This window comes from Rattus norvegicus, chromosome 1 (assembly GCF_021556685.1).
Source record: "Rattus norvegicus strain SHRSP/BbbUtx chromosome 1, alternate assembly SHRSP_T2T, whole genome shotgun sequence".
Lineage (NCBI taxonomy): Eukaryota > Metazoa > Chordata > Mammalia > Rodentia > Muridae > Rattus > Rattus norvegicus.
Window position 1 is genome coordinate 90,677,887 of NC_141534.1, and position 16,587 is coordinate 90,694,473.

Consider the following 16,587-nt stretch of genomic DNA (forward strand, 5'->3'; position numbering starts at 1 on the left):
AAAATATTAATTTTTTATTTTATATGTGTGTGTGTGTGTGTGTGTGTGTGTGTGTGTGTGTGTGTGTATCTATGTATGGCGTGTCCAGTACCTGTGCGGGCCAGCAGGGGGCGCCAAAGCCCTTGGAATCAGAGCTACAGGCAGCTGTGCTGGAATCTGAGCAAGTCCTCTATCTCTTCCTCAGCCCAGCTCCCCACTGTGAACAAACACTGAAGGGAGGAAGCCTATGTCTCAGCTTTGGAGGAAGTACTCCTCCAAAGTGACCCAGGGCAGAATAATGTGTGGGTTTAAATCCAGGGCTTAACATCTTTGTGCCTCAGTTTCCCAGCTGCATAAAGAGGGCATAATGACAGTGTCACACACCCCGGGGTGTTATGAAGACCAAGGAATGCTGGGTGCACAGGAAACTGGAACTCTGTAAACAAAGAGGCCAGATAATTACAAGTGGCCATTGACTGTGAGCCCTGAGGTGAGGTACTTGTCTGTATGAGCAACTGCTTACAACCATGGGGTGTGTGTGTGTGTGTGTGTGTGTGTGTGTGTGTGTGTGTGAGAGAGAGAGAGAGAGAGAGAGAGAGCGGGAGCGCGAGAGCGAAAGCACCTTGGGCAGAGCTGCTGTCTCATTATACAGTGGTGAGTATGTACCGTCCTAGTCTTCTCACACAGGAGAAACCAGGAAAGCTGGGTGTGGTAGCAAAGGCTTTTAACCCACCACATGGGAGGTGGAGGCGCGTGGATCTCTTATGTGTTTGAAGAAAGCCTGGGCTACACAGTGTGTTCCAGGCCAGCCAGGGAGACATAGATAAACCCTGCCTCGAACCAAAATAAAAATAAAAAAAGCCAGGGGCTGGATAGACTCAGTATCCATTGTTCTTGCAAAGGACCTGGGTTGGATTCTCTGAGATGATGGCTCACAAGCATCCCAAATGGAGCTCCTTGGACACTGCACACATATGGTATGCGGACATGTTATGTAGGCAAAACACCGATTCATGGGCTGGAGAGATGGTTCAGAGGTTAAGAGGACTGTCTGCTCTTCCAGAGGTCCTGAGTTCAATTCCCAGCAACCACATGGTGACTCACAGCCATCTGTAATGAGATCTGGTGCCCTCTTCTGGCCTGCAGGCATACATGCAGGCAGAAAGCTATATGATGTATACATAATAAATAAATAAATGTAAAAAACAAACAAACAAAAAACATCAATTCACTTGAAACAATCCTTAAAAAAGAAGAACCTGGGTGATCCTGGTGAGGGAATCTGACAGAACACAATCCTGGGGTCAGACAGTGCCAGGGAGGTGGACAAGTAGCCACCAGTTAAGAGAGTCACACCATCTCCAAATATGCCTCACCGCTCAAACCTAGCAGATCACAAGACGGAAAGGGCTTCATCTTCTGCCACAGAGCAGATCCATATGGACTGGGAGAGGACAGCTCAGCAGCAGAGCCCCTGCCCAGAATCCCCCAGTGAGGGGCTGGGGGCGTGGCTCAGTGGTAGAGCCCCTGCCTAGAATCCCCCAGTGAGGGGCTGGGGGTGTGGCTCAGTGGTAGAGCCCCTGCCTAGAATCCCCCAGTGAGGGGCTGGGGGCGTGGCTCAGCGGCAGAGCCCTTATATATCATAGAAAGCTTTGGGTCCCAACCCTACCACAAAGGAGCAGCAGGAACAGAGTACTTGTTCAAAGAATTGCAACACAGATAGATAGGAGCTTCCTGCTGCTTGCTGCTCCTGGGCTGGGTGACCTTTTCAAGCCCCAGTTCTTCCATGTGTAAAATGGAGACATTTAAGCCACCCTGCAGGGTTCCCTGGAACAATTCCAGTAAAAGATCTGACACTTTTAGTGGGCCGGGTCACAGGGTCAGGGCCTGTCCCCACAGGCCACATCTGGCAAGGCTTGTATTTGCTTCGGTCTGGGTTTTAGTTTGTTTATTTAGACAGGGTCTCAATGTTTAGCTTCAGTTGGCCTTGAATTCACTCACATCAATCCTCCTGTTTCACCATCCGGAAGAGCTGGGATCACACATCTTTGCAAATGTGAATTAGAGCAGGTCTTGGGGCTAGGCAGAAGGACATGAAGGCCAGAAAAATGGATTTTAAAAAGGTGTCAGGGAGGGGTTGATGAGATGGCTCAACAGGTGAAGGTGATTGCAGCCAAGACTGATAACCTGACTTCAATCCCTGAGATAAAATCCACAGTGGATAGAGAGAACGGACTCCTGAAAGTTGTCCTTTGACTTCCACACATCATGCATATTCTCTCTCTCTCTCTCTCTCTCTCTCTCTCTCTCTCTCTCTCTCTCTCACACGCACACACGCATGCTACAATAACAAGAGGTGTGAATGAACCAGGCTGAGTGGCCTTCAGCCATAATTCCATCACGAAGGAGGCAGAAGCATAAGGATCATGAATTTGGGGCCAGAGAGTCCCAGGTTAACCTGCACCATCCAGGGATGGCGTCTCAAACTGAGAATGAACACACACATGAGAAGAACGTCACGGCCCCAAGACCTCCAAACTACATTTCTTTGCTGAATAAAGGAGCCAATGTTCCGTGTGAGGTGTGCAGTGGTCTTGTTTTGTTTAATTGTTACATTTACTTGTTTTATTTAATTGTTACATTTAATTGTGGGGCAGGGGTGGGGTGCCAATGCACCGGTGTGGGGCTAGCTCCCTCTTACTACTGTGTGGGTCTTGGAGACAGAACTCAGGCTGTCAAGCTTGGCTGCAAACACCTCCACCCGCTGGGCCATCTCCCTGGCGCCTGTTTTATTTGTTTTTCTAATATGGGGTCTGACTACATAGTTTTGGTTGGTCTGGAACTCAAGATACTAGGGTGCCATAGTTGAACCAGTACCCCACACTACCACCGAGAGTAGTCCTTTTTCTATTTGTTTGTTTTGGTTTTTCAAGACAAGAGTTTTTCTGTGTAGCCCTGGCTGTCCTAGAACTCGCTATGCAGACCAAGCTGTCCTCGAACTCAGAGAGCCGCTGCCTCTGCCTCCGGAGTGCTAGTTCACTTTAAGGTCCTTCTGAACCCTTAGTAGCAGGTCAGTGCGGAAGCCTGATGCATCCTCTCCATCCCCTGGAGTAAAACCCGTCACGATGCCCATCCATCCTTTTCTTTTAGGCTCTATCTTTAACATTTCTCTTCAGTCAGACTAATTATGATCCCTCATGGTCCTGACCCGGGCTTAACTCACCAGCCTTCCTTGCCTGGGTCACCTCCTGGGTATCTATTCTTGGGCTTTGTCTCCACACACAACCAGCGAGAAACTTCCAGGCCGGTAGCCCTCTTCTCAGCCTGGGCCTTCAGGAGCTTCCTTCTCACTCAGAACCCTGCATGTTCATGCCCATGCCCTCTCAGTCTCCTCTCTCAACCTCTCCGCTCTGCTCTTCTGGCCCAGAGGCCCTGCCACCTCCGGGGCCTTTGCTCGGGTTATAGCAGGTCAGCATGGCTTCCCTGTTCTCTAGCTTAGTGATGGCAGGATCTGGTCACCTTAATGGTAACAGGATTCTTAACCCGCTCCTTCCATCATAGACCCAACCAGCCATCTCCCCAGCAGAGCCACAGGGGAAGAGAGTTCTCTTTCACTCATCGCTGTGTTCCAGAGCCTAGAACAGTGTCTGGTATTCTGAAGGTGCTCTATAAATGTACTGGATGAATGAATGAATGAATGAATGAATGAATGAATGATGGGCAACCAAAAAGTGCTGTTCTTCCAAGTATGGGGGTACACACCTTTAACCCCAGCCTGGGGAGGCTGACACAGGGAGAGCCTGGCCTATGCAAGCCTACGAATACCTCTCTTCCAAACAGCACAACAGCAGCTGAAGCTGAATAGCTTTTCTAAGACTGCAGGGGGGTGGGGGTGGGGAGGTGGGGGTTGTAAACAAAGGGAAGTTTGGAAAGGTTACTGAGAGTCAAGAAAAGCCCTCTAGTACCAGGCAGTGACAGGTCGTTAGTCTCAGCACTTGGCAGGCGAAACAGAGTTCAAGGCCAGTCTGGTCTACGGAGTGAGTGCTAGGACAGCCAGGGCTAAACAGAGAAACCTTGTCTTGAAAAACAAAAATATAAGTCAATAAGTATATAAATAAATAAATAAATAGATAAGTAAGGCCTCTGGATCAGGTAAGGGCCAGACATGACAATGAAAAACACATATTTCTATTGGCCTTAGGAACCGAGGCACCACCGCTTAGTAGCAAAACTACAGTCATGAAGTAGCCAAGAAAATAAACTTATGGTTGAGGCTTCATAAGGCCATTGGAAGCAGGTTGAGAACTGCTCTTCTAGATGGTAGATTTTTCTCCCAAGCGGGAATGGGAGCAGGACATTGGGTTTGAGAAGGAAGACAGGGGTTGGGGATTTAGCTCAGTGGTAGAGCGCTTGCCTAGGAAGCGCAAGGCCCTGGGTTCGATCCCCAGCTCCGAAAAAAAAAAAAAAAAAAAAAAAAAAAAAAGAGAAGGAAGACAGACAAGTGGGGACTTATGGAGTTTGAAGTCTATGTGGTAAGGGGGATACAGGGATTCTGGGTGTCTGATGGGGAAGCAGGGGAGATGACGTCATGAAACTGGGAATATACAGGCCCTGGTGCTAGAAACACACTTCCCGCAGGCTGAGCAGCACATAGCTGTGGTGACCTTGCAGGGACAGCCAACGCCCAGAGACAGTGGCCAGAGAATGGCCCATGGGAACATTTGCTTCTCTCTGCCTCCGACCGGTGACAGGTCTATAGAGATGTCAGCCGGGTCCTCCAACACACTTCCTCTCTCCCCCAGGGAATGGATTAGCTGGCTTCCTGCAGGCCAGAGTAGAGACTGCCTCCGACATAAGTAAAGCCTAGGTCCAGGAAAGACACAGGGGAGGGTTGGACCTGGGGGATATGATAGTCTGAGGGAAGAGGGCTAGGTTCTATACTCTTGGTCAGAAGGAGGAGGTAAGAGGAGGATCTGGAAGCCTAGTTTCTTAGATTTCCGGCCTGGCTGGCTTCTCCAGTCCCAGCTGGCCCCTGCACTCCTATAAAACATGCTGTGTCCCAACCCCCACCATGTCAGGGTAGGGCAGGGCTGGAGCAAACCCTTCAAGGCCAGAGGGCTTTGAGGACCAGCATCAGCTGCTGCCTCAGCCACCTGGGTAATTAATTAATTACATTAATCATAGTTCCTGCCCCCACAGTGGACATCCGGAGCCTGTCTGAGGGGTGAGAACGCAAGCAGAGCTGCCAGGGTACAGGGCTTGGGCTGTGTCTGGATTTCTATGTGGGCCTCACTAGGCCCCTCTGGACCCTTGGAGGCACAGCCTTTCTCTGCTGCTGACACTCAGCTCCCCGAGGACTCCCCTGTGAAGTACAAACTCATCAGGGTGAAGCTCTCAAAGGCTCGTCCAGGACTCCCACATCCTGCCAAGAGAGTGGACACCTCAGTGTGCATCCCAGTTCCAGGAGACCCTGGCCTCTGCTTGTATACAGATCCCACTCCTAGGGTCTGGTTCTTCTCTTCCTGACCCTGGGCCTCTCATTCCCTAGAGTACCTACCTATTTCTCTAAATATAATATATAATACACACACACACACACACACACACACACACACACACACACAATATATATATGGGGGAGAGAGAGAGAGAGAGAGAGAGAGAGAGAGAGAGAGAGAGAGAGAAAGAGAATATGTCCATGTATCTCTGGCTATCCTGAACTCTCTAATTAGACGAGACTGGCTTCGAACTCAGAGATCTGCCTCTGCCTTCTGAGTGCTGGGATTAAAGGCTTATCCACGCAAAAACATATGTGTTGTGTGAGTCAGGGTCTTATGTAGTCCAGGCTGTCCTGAACTTAATTATGGAGCCAAATATGACTTTGAACTTTAGAAGCTCTGCTCTCTACCTTCCATTTGCAGGATTACGGGTGCACACTACCACGGGCGATTTCAGGGTGCTAGGGATTGAACCCTAGGCTACATGTGTGCCAGGCAAGCACTCTGCTGACCGGTTTGCACCTCTCACTTTTTTCTGAGAGAAGGACTCAGCTAGCCCTGCCTGGCCTCACTACGTAGCCATGCAATCTTGAATTCATGCTTGGATTCCCATCCTGTGCCGCCATGCCTGCCTTTGGAGGTCCTGAGTTTGGAACCCAGGGTTTCGTGCATGCTAGGTGATCATTTTATCCACGAGCTATGGCCCAGCCCATATCTCTCTCTCTCTCTCTCTCTCTCTCTCTCTCTCTCTCTCTCTCTCTCTCTCTCTCTTTATTCTTTCCGTTCTACAGCCGAGGTGGCCCTGGGGGTGGATAGTCTGCTGCCTCAGCCTCCCCCACGCTGGTACTGAGATTACAGGCCTGACTCCACCACTCTGTTTTTCCTGAGACAAGGTCCTCCTTTGTAGCTCAGCCTGGCCTTGAACTCCCTGCAATCCCCCTGCCTCAGCCTTCTTTGAGTGCTGGAGTTACAGGTGTTTGCTCCCTGCCACCGTCTTAGGTTTCTGTTTCTGTGACCCTGGGGTCTCCCTGTCTCTGTATCCGCACCCACACATCTCCAAAGCTGCTGACATACTTTCTCACCGCCGGGGCCATCTCTCCTGGTCCCTCTCCTCCTCCCCTTCCTGCTCTGTTTCTCAGCATTGCTGGGGCATTAAAAATGTAACAGCGTCCCAGGCGGGGGCAGGGGAGCTGGCCCTTGTGCAAGACTCCCTGTGCCTCCTGTGTCTTTAACTCCCAGTGGCCCCTACACACCGGCTGGCCTTGAGACGGCCTGTGCTCTGACCTCTCTGTATCACAGGATCTCCACAGCCCTTCGGCTGGGGTCTTTTGGTCTCCTCTCCTGTCACCAAACCTCTGTGCCCTTCCAGTGTCCCTGCCTACACCCCTCCCAGCACCCCAGCCCCTTTCCAGTATCTTGCCCTCCCTTGCAATCTTCCTTCATTCTTTGCGCATGACTCCATCCTTAGGTCCGATTCCCGTCCCCTCCCTCTCTTGGCTCCTGTCCCTCTCTATCCTGTCCCTGGTCTCCCCCCCCCCCCAACCTCCTATTTCTTCTCTGCTCAGTTCCCCTTCCCTAACAAGAAGAGACAGCGAGGCCTGCCATCCCCTCTTCTCCCCTCCCCCGCCACTGTGTGGGGCTGCCTGGATGACAGAGATGAGCAGCAAGAGATAGGGAAGAGTGGGGAGGGAGGCTCAGGCTCTCGAGGGAGGTCCAGGTGGTGCAAGCCCCATTCCCAGAGGAGGCCAGCAAGAATTCAGGGATGGGGGGGGGGAGCCAGGGGGATAGGGATGTAGGGAAAGCAAGGGAGAGATGGAGAGAGCAAAGGAAGGACAAACAGAACAGAAAGGAGAGAGAGCCATGAGAAGTGAGAGATGGAAAGGGAAGTAATCGGAGAAAGAAAAAGGAGAGGGAGAGAGAAAGAATGAGGAAGTGGAGGGTGGGTGGGTTAGGAAAGGCCAAGGTTCCCTCCCCAGAATTCGCAGGGAAGGACCAGCCCCTGGGAATTCCCCCAGGGATTCAGCAGAGAAGGGACAGTCGCTAAAGGGTTAGGAAACAGGAAACACTTTGGGGAGTCTGTCCAGCACGGACTGGGGTTGCTGCCTTTCAAAGGCCTCCAAGGGACAGCATGGAGCCATGGGAGAGAGTGTGTCCATTTCGGTTTCCTCGTTTGCAGGCTGGGAAGAGGAACAAGGTTTGCTTTGGAGTTCTGTGGAATCTGTTGTGAGGTTCCCCACAAGTGGATTCTAAGAATTCACCCAGAGGGACAGGTACTGATTTCATCTATCTGGGAGGTCAAGGCCGATGACCTCAAAGGAGGCATCGAAAGAAAAATGAGGCCAAACGTGATAGACATTCTCCCCAGGATCCCTCTGACCCCGGGTCTGAGCAAACTCTCCAGAAACTCCCCGCTCCCCGTCCCACAGTACTTAGTTCGGAGAAACAGCAGGTCACCTGCTAGGGGCGGGGCGAGGTCTGCACACCTGTTTACACACACCCCACTACCCCAGCCTCGCCGAGCCCCACACTCCTCCCGGAGCCGCTCCCCTCCAGGGCTGGGGGAGGGGCGGGGGGTAGGGTGGAAAGGGGAGAGTGTCTTCGAGGAGGCTCCTCCCATTTACCTCTCAAAGTGCTTCGAGGACAAAGGCGTGACCAAACCAAAGATAAGGTCCCGAAACCGGGAGTCGCGACTCTGGAGAGCTCCAGCCCCGCCCCGCCCCTCCCAAACTAGGTGAAAGCGATACCGGAAAACTTCCCTAGGGACGTCGCCACTCACAAGGAAAGGGAGAAGGGGAGGGGAACTGCAAACCTCCTGAGCTCCGACTCCACCTGGGACACAGCAGACTAAGTTCCCAATTTCAGGCTGAGTCTTTAGCTTTTGATTATATTTGGGGGGGGGGCAAAGGTCAGAGTCCCCTGATTACTAAATTCTATTGCCTACAGTTAAATCCGAACCTGCCAAGATAGTGCCTCTGTAGCCCAGCTGTACCTGAACCCCAGCGAATAGAGAGCTCTTTGCCCACAGTTAAACCCAAGACCTACAAGTTTGAACCCCCCTTTCCCAATTCTACCTTGACCCTGTTTAGGCTCGCCCTCTGAAATCCTGGAGGCAGAACCTCTTAATTTTCCCAGAACCAGGGGGTCAGTATCTGTAAACTCACTGAGGCCTGAGGCTTGAACTCCAGACTCACACCCTCCCCGCCTTAGGGTGCCCACAACTCTATTGGTCTGCCAAGGGCTCCTAAAGACTGAGCTCCCCCACCCCTCGCCGTGGGTCCTCTCGCGCCCAATTCTCCCCGGGCCTCAGATGCTGGGCAAGAAGGAGAAGGAAAAAAAAGGAGGGGGTGTCGTCCCTCCTCACCATCACGACCCTCCAGCTAGTGTGAGTGGGGGGAACATTCTCCACATTCCTGAGGCGGGGAGGGGGCAGCAGAGACGGAAATCCAGATTCCGGATAAGTGATCGGCACAGGATGGGGAGGATTTAACCCCTACCATGCCGAGGGAGGTGGAGGGGGACAGAAACCCAGGTTAGAATGGGCGGTTGTGATTAAGCGGGGTGCAGAGAGGGAGATTAGGAGACTGGGAGAGAGAGCCCGGTATGTTGAGGGGATCTCGATCAGTAGGGCCAGCCTGGAAAGGGGGACCAGGGAAGGGGCCTCCGGGAGCTGGGAGTGAGGTGGGGGACGATGGCCCGTTCCCTCCCTTCTGACGAAGGCATCCGCGCGTTTTCACCTGTTTCCTGAAGCAGGAGCAGTAGCAGCGGCAACAACGGCAGCGTCGGTGACAATCTGGACGGCGGGAGGACTGCGGCCCGGGCCATGGGGGGCCCGGGGAGGGACTGGGCCCGGGCAGGGGGTGCCTAGGGACCACTCTCGTGTACCGATCGGGTGGGAGAGCAGTCACAGGTCTGAAGTGTCCGGCTCCAGGCCGGCTCCCGCAGCTCACAGCTCACCGGATCAGTTCTTTCGGCCCAGCTTTCCCTCGCCTGGCTCTCAGGATCCGCGCCCCCCGGCCCCTCGCTTAGCTCCCGCGGGCCGGACTCATGACGTCACAGGCCCCGCCCCTCTTCGCCAAGCCGATCCTAGCGCTCCGCCCCCTCCCAGAGCTGTGTCCCCGCCCCTCCCGGGTCCCACACCTGTCTGGCCTCACGATTCTATCTCCGCCTTCTCCTGGAATTAAACTATTTCACCACGCCCCTTTTGCCATGGAGCCACGCCCACACGCACCCCGGGAAGACCCGCTGCGCCCCCTACTGGTCGTTCTAATAAGACGCGGTCACACCCCCTTCCAAACTTCCGGTCACCTCCCACCAGCAGAAGCCATGCCTCCTCGCCCAGACCACGCCCCACTGCCCTCTGGTTAGCCTGAGTATGTGGGTTCTCATAGGGCCTCCCTTCCTGAGGCACCGCCCCTTGATGAGGCCACACCCCTGTCCCAGTCCTCCTAGTCCTGCTGCTGTGGTAGGTCGGGGTCACTTCTTGGTGGATCCCGTTTCTTTCTGATCTCCCCCCTAGGTTCTCGTGTCGCCACATCATTTCTTTCCTGGTATCCTCTCTTTATCTGAGTCTCCCTCCGCATCCCCATGTTTCTCTTGCTCTGCTCTGGTGTTTCTTTGTCTATCCGTGTGCCTGTGTCACTTAGTCCCGTGTCTCGTTGCATTCCTTTGACTGTGTGCGTCTCTCTTTGCATCCCTGCCACTTTCTGTTTCCTGTCTCATAGTTTTCTCTGTGTCACTCTTAATGTTTCTTTCTGTCCCTGCATCTGGCCTCTGTGTCCCTCCCACCCAGTATCCTTTATAGCGCAGCCTTCCGCTAGAGGGCAGCATAAACCAACCCAGCAAGCAGAACCCCACTGGGTGGGGCTGGACCAGTCAGTCTGTCCTCTGGCCCTACCAGTCCCTTCCGGTTGTCCTTGTCCCACTTTCTCTATCTCACCAGAATCCTCTGGTCTTTGTGGTTGGTTTTGACGCGGCCCTTTTGTCTCTTCCTAGACGCTCCATTCCTCCCCACCCCTACCTGCCTTTTCACATTTCCAGGGCTGCCCAGGAGAGCTAATGAGAAGGTCCACTTGTTGGAGATGGGGGAGGGGAACAGGTACTCAGCTGCCTGAGTATCTGACAGCCAAATCATTCCTTAGGGGCAAGCGTTTGGAGGTTTCTTCCAAGAGAGCCACCTGGGCTGGGATAGGGTCCCTTCTCCAGCCTGCCATGTACATGAAGTCCCTCTCCCAAGTGGCAAGGCCTGAGGAGTGGACACTGACTCTGACCTACTTGCTTTCCACTCTTGTTAACGATCCTATTTGCTTGCTTGCTAATTATTTTGTGTGCGTGCAAGCCATGCCTGCTTCCGAAGGGCAGATGACAACTTGCTTTGAGTTGGTTCTTCCATTAGGTGGTTGCCGGGGCCGACTCACCAAGTTTGGTGGCAAGTGCTTTCTTTACCTTTGAAGCCATTCCACCCACCTTGGTTTTGTTTTATGAGATGGCATCTCATGTCATCCTGGCTAAACCAGCTGAGGGTTACAATCCTGGGATTGAGGCATGCACTGACACTCTGGGCCATGCAGAATGTTCAGGATCGAACTGCAAGTTGAGCCAGCTCTCCGTTCTGAGCTGCTCCGTATCACTTTAATAACATTGTTAATAAAGGCTTTTAGCTTTGGCTGTTCACAAGGCACTCATGTGAGCCTGTCCAAATGATCCCCCCATCAAACCATGGAGAAGGTAGGGAAACTGAGTCTCAGGGATGGAAAATGACTTGGTCCCAAAGATCAGCATTACAAAAAGAGGCAGATCCACAATGGACATTATTCAAAAGTCCTCTTGTCTTTGTTCTTTGCTCACAAGAATCTCAGGAAAGGGGGTCAGGTTGGTGCCTTACAACCTGAATCCCAGCACTCAGGTGGCAGAAGCAGAAAGGTCTCACAGGGTTCCAAGCCAGTACAGTTCACAGAACCAGTTCTAGTCAACCAGAGCCGCACAGAGCCATCCGTCTCAAAACACCAGAATTTGAATCTCAAGAATCACGGGGGGCTGGAGAGATGGCTCAGTGGTTAAGAGCACCGACTGCTCTTCCTGAGGTCCTGAGTTCAATTCCCAGCAACCACATGGTGGCTCACAACCATCTGTAAAGAGATCTGATGCCCTCTTCTGGTGTATCTGAAGACAGCTACAGTGTACTTATATATAATAAATGAATAAATCTTAAAAAAAAAAAAAAGAATCCCAACAGGGTTGGGGATTTAGCTCAGTGGTAGAGCGCTTAGGCCCTGGGTTCAGTCCCCAGCTCCAAAAAAAAAAAAAAAAAAAAAAAACAACAACAACAACAACAAAAAAAAAAAAAACAAACCAAGAATTCGAACAAGGAGACACTCTAGGGAACACCACGTGACGATGACCGGGCGACAACCACCACATACAAAAAGTAAACCGAAGCTTAAGTCCTTTCCAAACCACCATCAGAGAAGGAGCAGTGTGAGGTTTGCTGGTGTTTTCAGTAGCTATGCAACGTGACTTCCAGATAATATCTCTGGCTTGGAACAAATACAGCTGGCTGTATGAAAAGCAGGCTCTGAATAAATGCACCGTGGGTCTCAACTTTTTTTTTTGCAAGACAGGGTGTGTCTTAGTCAGGGTTTCCATTAGTGCAACGAAACACTATGCCAAAAATAAAAATTAAAAAAAAAGCAACTGGGGAGGAAAGGGTTAATGTAGTGACAAGTTTGGAATTTTGGTCCCTTTAGAAAGCACAGAAGTAGCCTAGCAAGCGCAAGGCCCTGAGTTCAGTCCCCAGCTCCAAAAAAAAGAAAAGGAAAAAAAAAAAAGGAAAAAAAAAAAAAGCACAAAAGTGTGGGCTGGAGAGATGGCTCAGTGGTTAAGAGCACTGACTGCTCTTCCAGAGGTCCTGAGTTCAATTCCCAGCAACCACATGGTGGCTCACAACCATCTGTAAAGAGATCTGATGCCCTCTTCTGGTGTATCTGAAGACAGCTACAGTGTACTTATATATAATAAATGAATAAATCTTTTAAAAAAAAGAAAGAAGGAAAGAAAGAAAGAAAGCACAGAAGTGTTACATGTTTTCATTTTAATCCCAGGCGTGGTGCTAAGAGGCCGCTTCTGACTGCAGCAGCAGCTGATTATGATTGGCTTCGTGCTCCAGAGGAAGTGTGGTTTGGTCAGCTGCAGACAGTTTCTGCAACCCTGCGATATTTGGAATTCTGGGAACTATTTAGAGGGTGCATAAATGCTAGAGCCCCAGTAGGCGGGGTAGGTGGCCGTGACTAGTGGTTTGTCTTCAACGAAGACACAAAAGGAAAGAAATTAGATCCAGGCATCTCTATCGTTCTCTCCCCTCTCTCCTTGTTTCTCTCTTGCCTAGTGATAGCAGGTGAAATGGCGCATGGAATGAAGGGTGGGTAAAAGAAAAACCCACAAAGTAGCAAAGACCAGCTACAGGTTTATTTGCCTTATACTTCCATGCTCCATCACTGAAGGAAGTCAAGACATGAACTCTGCAGGGCAGGAACCTGGAGGGAGGAGCGAGGCCATGGAGGAGTGCTGCTTACTGGCTTCCTCCTTGTGGCTTGCTCAGCCTGCTTTCTTATAGAACCCAGGGAATGGCACCACCCACAGTGGACTGGACTTTCTCCCATTGATCACTAATTGAGAAATGTTTTATAGCCAGGTCTTTTTTTTTTTTCTTAAGATTTATTTATTTGTTTCATGTATATGAGTACACTGTTGCTATCCTCAGACACACCAGAAGAGGGCATCGAATGCCCATTACGGATAGTTGTGAGCCACCATGTGGTTGCTGGGAATTGAACTCAGGACCTCTGGAAGACCAGTCAGTGCTCTTAACCTGGTCCTATGTATTTTTTTTTTTTTTTTTTTTTAGCTGAGGACCGAACCCAGGGCCTTGTGCTTGCTAGGCAAGAGCTCTACCACTGAGCTAAATCCCCAACCCCCAGGCTGGCTTTGAACTCACAGAGGTCTGCCTGCCTCTGCCTCTGTAACACTGGGATTAAAGGGGTGGACCGCCATACCCAGAGCCTTGATGACTTTTTGGTTTTTGAGATTTAATTTTATGTATATGAGCATTTTGCCTGGATGGATGGATGTGCACCCTATGAGTTCCTGGTGCCTGTGGAGATAAGAAGAGGACAGCAGATCGTCTGGAACTGGAGTTGTTTATGAACTGCCATGTGGGTGTTGGGAAACAAGCCTGGGTCGTCTACAGGAAAGAACAACAAATGCTTAAAACCTCCTGACTCTATACGTATATGTATCTGTATATACTTAAATTTTTTTATTTGTGGTTGGGAGGAGCCTATGTGCCACAGCCTGTGAACAAGTTGTGGGAGTCAGTTCTCTCCTTCAATTTTGTGGGTCTCCAGCAATTGAACTCAGGTTTCAGGCTTGGTAGCAAACACCTTTACCTGCTGAACTCAGGACCTCTGGGAGAGCAGTCAGTGCTCTTAACCACTCAGCCACCTCTCCAGCCCTGATGGCTGCTCTTCCGGAGGTCCTGAGTTCGATTCTTAGCCATCACATGGTGGCTCAAAACCATCTGTAATGGGATCCGATGCCCTCCTCTAGTGTGTCTGAAGACAGCTACAGTGGACTCATATAAATAAAATAAATCTTAAAAAAAAAAAAAAGCAACAACAAAAAAGCCCCGAAGAGTTGGCATGTCCGGCCATCTTTTTCCCCTGTGCACCTGCTCACTTGGACTGCCACCAAGTGGGCTAGGCTCACTCCAGGCGGGTCTTTGTGGGTAGGGCTGGCTCAGGAAGGAAGCCAGGAGAGTGTGGCGCTCCCAGATTTCATGCCTATGAGGCATGCTTCAGCCCCAGAGCAGCTCAGTTTGTTGACAGAGAACTGGGTGGGTCTCATACTTGTGAAGTCAACCTCCAGGGTCAAGGAGCCCCAGAGGTAGCACTTCACGGCCGAGTCAGAGCCCACTAGGCACAGAGCCAATGGCTTCCTGTTCTGAGTAATTTGCCTACTCTTGTGGGCACCAGCATTTGAGGCCCCTTCCCCCAGTCAGTGGTTCTGTCTCAGAGAAAGAAGTGGATTCCAGCTCCTAAATCCAATGGTACCTTTGAACATTTCGGTTATAATCGAACTTTTAAATTCTATTTTGTGAGTGTGTGTGTGTGTGTGTGTGTGTGTGTGTGTGTGTGTGTTGTGTGTCCAGACAGGACTTCTCTGTGTAGCCTGGGCTGCCCTGGAACTCTTTCTGTAGACCAGACTGGCTTCGAACTCACGCCTCCTGAGTGCTGGGGGTAGGGCTTACTACTTCTGCCTCTTCAAATGCTTGGAGTTCCAGTGCTAGCTCTGTGCTTTGTCTCCCCCAACCCCCTACCCCAGGGTCTTCTCACATCATAACCTTGGTTGGGCTTCATCTTGCAGCAATCCTCCTGCCTTGCTTCAATGTTCTACTAAGAATACAGATATGAACCACCATGCTTAGCTGGACTTAAGTCAAAATTTCACACACACATCCCTCCCTGCATTTGTTTATTTAGTATTGTGTGTGCCTGCTCATGGAGAAGACAGCTTATGTGAGTTGGCTCTCCTTCCATTAGGTGGGATTTGGGGGATGACTCAGGTCATCTGACTTGGGGACTTGAACCCTCACCTGTCCAGATATCTCTCTTTCTTTTGTTTGTTGCAGCATTCTAGAATGCGAGGCAGGAGGACGGAGAATTTGAGGTCAGCTTGGGCTACGTGAAACCCTGTCATAAACAAGCAAGCTCATACACAAACCCACCATCTTCGACTCCACCACACATACAAGGACAAGAGAGCTCTACTGACAGGGACAGGGAGGTGGGAGGATTTGAATAAAGCCTGGGGTCTGGTGACTGGAAGTGGCCTCCCTAATCCAGTTTTCCTTCCCTCTTCCATGGTTTCAGTTACCCATGGTCAACCTCAGTCCAAAAATGTTCAATGGAACATTCCAGATATAAATAATTCACGAGTTTAAAATATCTCTAGTTTTAAACAACAATTTTTTAACAATGTCGTACTTTGGGCTGGAGAGATGGCTCAGTGGTTAGGAGCACTGACTGCTCTTCCAGAGGTCCTGAGTTCAATTCCCAACAATCACATGGTGGCTCACAACCCTCTGTAATGGGATCTGATGTCCTCTTTTGGTGTGTCTGACGACAGCTACAGAGTACATAAATCAATAAATCTTTAAAAGAAGTAAAAAAAAAAAATAAACAATTAGGAATCCAGTTCTCCACAAGAGTAGTAAGTATCCTTAACCACTGTGCCATCTCTCTAGCCCCAACCAGTGGAAACAGGGTCTCTCACTGGTCTGGAAGCTTGCCAAACAGGCTGGACTTTTATGCCTCCCAAGCAGTGGGATTCTGTTCCAGCTTTATTTGTGGGGCTCTAGGAAGGGAATTCACATTCCCATGCTTGCATCCTCCCTCCACCCCGGCCCTTTATTTTACTAATGACTGTTCTCTTTTCTTCCTGTTCTTTCTTTCCTTACTTCACTTATTGAGATGGGCTCTCATACTGTGGCCCTGGCTGGCCTTGAACTCATGGCAATCCTCCTGCCTCAGCTTTCTGAGTGCTGGGATTATAAATGTGAGACGCTGCATCTGGCTTTATTAATACCACTAATTTCTTACTGATCTTACTTTGTAAGGTGGGATTTTTTTTTCTTTTTTTTTTTGGAGCTAAGGACCGAACCCAGGGCCTTGCAATTGCTAGGCAAGCGCTCTACCACTGAGCTAAATCCCCAACCCTGTAAGGTGGGATTTATTATAAGTGTATGTAAGAGAAAAAAATATATAATATATATATATATGTTTCTATGTTTCTGGAATTCACTGGGACTTGTCTCTAGGGGACAGGTGTCTACTATATTAAAAATGTGAACTGAAAGCCAGCTGTGGTGGCATATTCCTGAAATCCTGGGACATGGGAAATTAGGGCCATCTTCAGCTATACAGTGTGAGTTCAAAGCCAGCCTGGGCTACATGTTCCAATTCATGCCATTAGGCTTGGTAGCAAGCTCTCTTACTCACTAAGCCTCGGGCTCCCTGGCCTGATATTTTGTTACTTTGAGACAGTCTTGTTCTGCAGT

The 16,587-nt window shown here is 50.5% G+C and overlaps 1 protein-coding gene across 4 annotated transcripts in view; it reads right to left on the minus strand.

Moving 5' to 3' along the window:
* Positions 1–9,521, minus strand: part of Nectin2 (nectin cell adhesion molecule 2) — a 35,069-nt gene extending 25,548 nt beyond the window's left edge. For 3 of the 4 annotated variants that reach the window (XR_015622415.1, XR_015622429.1, XM_087554947.1), the window contains exon 1: positions 9,212–9,521. Coding sequence is in view for 2 of the 4 variants with exons in the window: in XM_087554947.1 (XP_087411073.1) it covers positions 9,212–9,299 (88 nt within the window). In the remaining 2 variants the exon portion in view is untranslated. 4 annotated transcript variants of the gene reach the window in all.
* Positions 9,522–16,587: the final 7,066 nt, after the last annotated feature.